This window comes from Vitis vinifera, chromosome 10, assembly GCF_030704535.1.
Source record: "Vitis vinifera cultivar Pinot Noir 40024 chromosome 10, ASM3070453v1".
Lineage (NCBI taxonomy): Eukaryota > Viridiplantae > Streptophyta > Magnoliopsida > Vitales > Vitaceae > Vitis > Vitis vinifera.
Genome location: NC_081814.1, coordinates 12,467,885 through 12,473,425, shown reverse-complemented (window position 1 = coordinate 12,473,425; position 5,541 = coordinate 12,467,885). Strand labels below are relative to the sequence as shown.

General features: G+C 36.7%; 1 protein-coding gene across 1 annotated transcript; it reads left to right on the top strand.

Annotated features, from left to right (window-relative positions):
- The first annotated feature begins 2,495 nt into the window (after positions 1-2,495).
- LOC100254888 (protein kinase PINOID-like) lies at positions 2,496-5,043 on the top strand. The gene is made up of 2 exons (XM_002274117.4): positions 2,496-3,527; positions 4,098-5,043. The coding sequence occupies exons 1-2, from the start codon at positions 2,983-2,985 to the stop codon at positions 4,906-4,908; spliced, it is 1,356 nt and encodes a 451-aa protein (XP_002274153.1). The 5' UTR covers positions 2,496-2,982; the 3' UTR covers positions 4,909-5,043.
- Positions 5,044-5,541: the final 498 nt, after the last annotated feature.

Below are 5,541 nucleotides of genomic sequence, written 5' to 3'. Positions count from 1 at the left end.
TTAAAGTATAAAAAAATATGACAAAAATATTAACCTAGATGGAAATATTGTGATAGTTCAAAAAATGTAATAGAGTATTGAGGTAGGAAACATGTATAGCTTTAAATTTGTATTATCCATATATTCATATAAATTACATTTTTGTATTATCCATATATTCATATAAATTACATTTGGATGACCGGATATGATAAGATAAGATTTATATTTCTAAAGATATCATATCCTATTGGATATGATATCCTTGATATTCGTATTGACATGATATTTTAAAGTAGAATATATTATATTTAATTTATGAAATGAATAAAAAAATATAAAATATGCATTATTTTAAATGTTTAAAATAAAAATTATATCACATTCTAATATTTCATATTTTTAAAAAATAAAAATTATTTTATGTTTATAATAAAAAAATTGATAAAAAATAAATCTATAATACATGAGACATGAATTTATCGTATCTTAGTATGAAATTAACATATCTCATAAAATGATAAAAAATAAAAATAAATAAATAAATAAAATGATGGATATTTAATTGAATATAGGACAAAATAAATAATTAAATAACTTGTCTTATCCTATCACCAACTAAATATGAGACAGAATATAATATTTTTTCTTTTATCCTATCCCATGGCCAACCAAAAATCATCATAAACTTTTACTTTAACTTATTTTATATATTTTTACTTAATATCAAACTACATATATAAAAAATTATGAGTGGCTTAGGAAGTCTTTTCAAATACAATTTTTTGTTTTCTAAAATAAAAAACACTTTCAAAAGACTTTAACATATTTGATAATTTCATAAATAATTATATAAATATGAAAAGTAATTTAAAATAAAGTATTACATATAAAAATATATTTCAGATCCTAAAGAAGAATACCTTTGTCAAGTTGTCGGTGGATTTTATCAAGATTTATTCCCATTGATTTCAATAAATTTCAAAAATTTAAAGTTCATGGATTTGTATAAAGAAACAACGTCAACAACTTACAACTTTAATATGAAGAAAAATTACAAGTATCATTAAAACACCCGGCCATGATGAAAACAACAAAAAATCAATTTCAACTATAACCACAAAATTAGGTTTTCAACCACTTCTAAATAATCAACAATTCAATTTCTATCACACCTTTCAAAATTCCAATAATAAAATACGAAACTCCCAAATGTGCATATTTTATATTTTAGCATGAGATTAACACATCCTATAAAATGAATAAAAAAATTAAATAATATATCTCATTATTTACCTTATCTCATATTTGATTGAATATAGGATATGATATGAAATCTCATTTCTTATCTTATTCTATCGTAAAAAAAAAATAATGATAATAACCATAAACTTTTATTTTAATAATGCTATGTTATTGACTTGTTTTGTGTATATTTTTATTTAATAAAATTATGAGTGATTTAGGAAGTGTTTTTAAATACAATTTGTTTGTTTTTTTTTTTTTAAAAAAAACATAGTTTCAAATATTTTAACGTATTTAAAAAAATTATATAAATATAAAAAATAATTAAAAATAAAGAATTGTAGATAAAAAATATTTCAAATCCAAAAAGTATTTTTAAAGATAACGTTACAAGCTAGTTTGACCAATGAAAGACGATCAAGTTGGAGGAGGTTTATAGATACGGATGAGATTTTTAGAGATTATAAGAAGTAATTCCTCCAAATCTTTCCAAACAAAGGATTCGTTTAGATATGTTTGCTTTTTATGGCACACGCTTTGTTACATTACATAATCAATCTATTTTATTTCATCTTCTAACAACTTTTTTAAAGATTTTGATTTTTTTAATCATAATTTACTTAGGATTTTCTCAAAGCACTTTTTGTTGCACACATTCTGAATATTTCAAAAAAAAAAAAAACACATACACACACAAAATTTATATGAAATATTTTTTTTTAAATTTTAAAAAATATGAATTATTTTGAATATCAGGAAAGAGGGTATATGGCAGTGGGTGAGTTCTTATAATTAATGTTTGAAAGAAAACAGGGAAAAGTGTTGGATTTATTATAGAAATAGTGTTCCCATAATTAATCTTTAAAAGAAAACAATGAAAAGGGCGGAAATTATTATTATTGTTATTATTATAATTTACAGTAAAGTGAGCGCATTATTGAGGATTGAGAGGGGAGGGCATTTCTGACATTTGCTCTCAAACGTCTTTGTAAACCTGCAAACCACACGCGCTGCAGAGTCTGAAACCCTGTGGAAGATAAAAGGACCCCTACTGCCACGTGACAGCCTAATGACGCACGTGCCACCATCCCCACCCCACGTCAGCACCAGTCTAATAAGCGCTAAAGTCTCCTTCAGACGAGCAAACCTCCCGTCCTTCGCACGTGCGAAGCAAACCATGGTTAGTTAAGTGACCTTTAACCCTGATCGCTTCCACTCTCCGCCCTAAATGATCTCCGTACGCTGTACCATAAATACCCTCAACCACCACCTCCTGTCTCTCTCTAAACTCCCATTTCTCTCTCTCCAGCGAAACTCGAACCAGAGAGGAGAGAAGAGAAGACCCCAAAAAGCCTCCTTGGTTTCTCTCGCTAACTGATTTCATTGTACGGAACTTGAGAGACTGCTCTCTAACTCTGAAACCCTAATATTCTGGTCCGACCCCAAAAAGCCTGCCTCTTCTCTCATGCATTTATCTTCAACTCTGCTTTTTTAGCTCCTTTAATGGTGGTTTCAACGCTGTGAGGAAATTCAAAACTACGAGCTCCAACGTTTGACTTTAAAGTGGCCATTCTCTCCTGTCGTCTGTTTTTCTTCGTATCTGATTCGATGAAATTCTAGAAAAAGGTGAGAGTCCATTGTTTCTAGCCCCGTCAACGAATTTGGAGAATATATTTTGGGTCTTTGGCTACAGTTGAGAATCGATCAAGTGGCGTGAGGAAGTGGGGGTTGGAGATAAAAGGGGTTAGGTTTTGGAATATGGTGGAGTCGCAACGGGATTCGGACGGTGAGGTTTTGAATTCGAGTCACAGCTCAATGAGCAGTGAGAGTTGCAGCAGTTTGAGATTGAGTTTCAGTCGGCTTTCGTTCGAGCACTCGCCGGAGAATCTGACGCTGAAGCCGCATCGCTCGTCGGACTCGGCGTACGAGGCCATCCGCTCCGCCGCATTTAGCCGGAAGTCCGGGCTCAGTTTCAGGGACTTCAAGCTGGTTCGCCGGATCGGCTCCGGAGACATCGGGACCGTGTACCTCTGCCGGTTGCGGAGCTCGTCGGACGATGACGGGTGCTTCTACGCCATGAAGGTGGTGGACAAGGAAACTTTGGCTATGAAGAAGAAGATTCAGAGGGCGGAGATGGAGAAGAGGATCCTGAAGATGCTGGACCACCCTTTCTTGCCCACGCTGTACGCCGAATTTGAAGCTTCCCATTTCTCAGGTATCGTCATGGAGTACTGTTCTGGTGGCGACCTGCACTCCCTCAAACACAAACAGCCTCAGAAGCGCTTTTCTCTCAGCTCTGCAAGGTACATTCATGGATATTCACACATTTTCCCATTTTCTTCTTTTATTTTTTATACAGATATTAATCCCCAGATACTATATAAAATTCAAAACAAAGAAAAAGCTGCAAAAAGAAGGCGTTTTTATATAAATATTTATTTGAATTATTATTATTTTGCATGCATGTTGGCTGTGTGGTGTTTTTTGTTTTTTCTTCTGCTATAAGGAGCCAACCCAGATGTTGTTTTCGTTCTATCCAGAAATGTTGTGTCTGTTTCAGCGCTGTGCAGTAATGGAAAGTGCTTTCATTTTCTCATTTTCGGAATTTTCCGGGAAACTGTCTTTCCATTTTCCTCCACGGCAAAGATTTTCTTGGATTATCCGTTTGGTTTAGCCGCAAATTTCCATTTGTAGAATGTTGTTTTTATGGTGCTATTTTTCGAACCGAATTTACCAAATCAAGTATCAGCTTCCATCCTTTTGTTGCAACTTGCAAGTAATCAGAAGATTTCTCTTTCTGCGTTGAAGCTTTAAATGTGGCCGATTCAACTCTGTTTTTACCTCCCCTCAAGTTTGTAATTTTTTCTTTCCAGGTTTTACGCTGCCGAGGTTCTTGTAGCCCTGGAGTACCTCCACATGTTAGGCATCATCTACAGAGACCTAAAGCCTGAGAACGTATTGGTCAGATCCGACGGTCACATCATGCTCTCCGACTTTGACCTCTCCCTCTGCTCCAATGCGATCCCAGCCGTCGAATCTCCTGATTTTTCCCCAGATTCCCCATCCCCCGCGTCTCCACCCAACTGCCGTACACCCTCCCCTTTCTCCTGCCTCTTCCGGTCCAGGAAGGTCCAAACCCTCTCCATCAACCGGCTCTTCGTGGCCGAACCGGTCTCCGCCAAGTCCTGCTCCTTCGTTGGGACCCACGAGTACGTGTCACCGGAGGTGGCATCCGGGAGGTCCCACGGCAACGGCGTGGACTGGTGGGCCCTGGGCATCTTCATCTACGAGATGGTGTACGGGGCCACCCCGTTCGCGGGCGCAACCAACGAGGCTACGCTGCGAAACATAGTGAAAAAGCCTCTGAGCTTCCCAACAGAGACGCCGGCGAGTGTGAGTGAGATGCACGCGCGGGACCTAATGTCGGGACTATTGGTCAAAGACCCGGCGAGTCGGCTCGGGTCAAAACGAGGCGCCGCTGACGTCAAGACCCACCCCTTCTTTAAAGGCCTCAACTTCGCTCTCGTACGTTCTCTTACACCGCCAGAGATTCCGGGTCTAAGGCGACACAAAACGCCGTCGTTTCGGCCAGACTCTGCAAATTCAAACAAGGGGCGATATCATCATCAGCAGCAGCAGCAGCAACAACAGCAACAGCAATCAACGGCGTTTGATTACTTTTGAGAGCGAGGGAGAGATGTAGTGAGTAGTGAGCCACGTGGTGGATCATTGATGCCTGATTTTGTAAACGTATGGGGACACATGTATATTGGAGATGGTAGTCCTAATCACAACACCTCACTTGCCTTTTTGTTGCAACTGCCTCCATACTAAAGAAATACAAAATATATATATATTTTCTATCACAACTAGTATAAAAATACTACAAAAGATGGAGCCAAATCAGCTAAATACTAAACACTGAGAATGCAGGCTGAATCAATCAATTGATATGCACATTTTCTTCTTAAAAGAAAATATAGGAAATATGGAAAATGTTTGGCCCCCTCCATAAGTAACCTCAGATGATGGGACATGACATGACCAATATGATGCAAGCGTGTGATAAAATGGTCACGAAGGAACATGGGGTTGCCTTCTTCGGCTCTAGGGCTGCAAATTCAATAATTGAAATTCGGTTACCACTGTAGGGAATTTTATTTCTTTTTTGGTCTACACCCTACTGAATAAGATATTTTTTTGAGGGAAGCTAACCTGCATAATTGTCTACTAAACAAGAAGGCAAGGCTAGTTGGTCATCAAAATTTTAAAAAATATGGTAATAGTAAGAAAGTACCAGAACATGGACATTTGAGG

Bases quoted from the DNA above. Each gene is read 5' to 3' on its own strand.
- LOC100254888 (XM_002274117.4), top strand. From the start codon at position 2,983: ATGGTGGAGTCGCAACGGGATTCGGACGGTGAGGTTTTGAATTCGAGT. The intron at 3,528-4,097 runs GTACATTCATGG...TTTTCTTTCCAG, and splicing joins TTTTCTCTCAGCTCTGCAAG to GTTTTACGCTGCCGAGGTTC.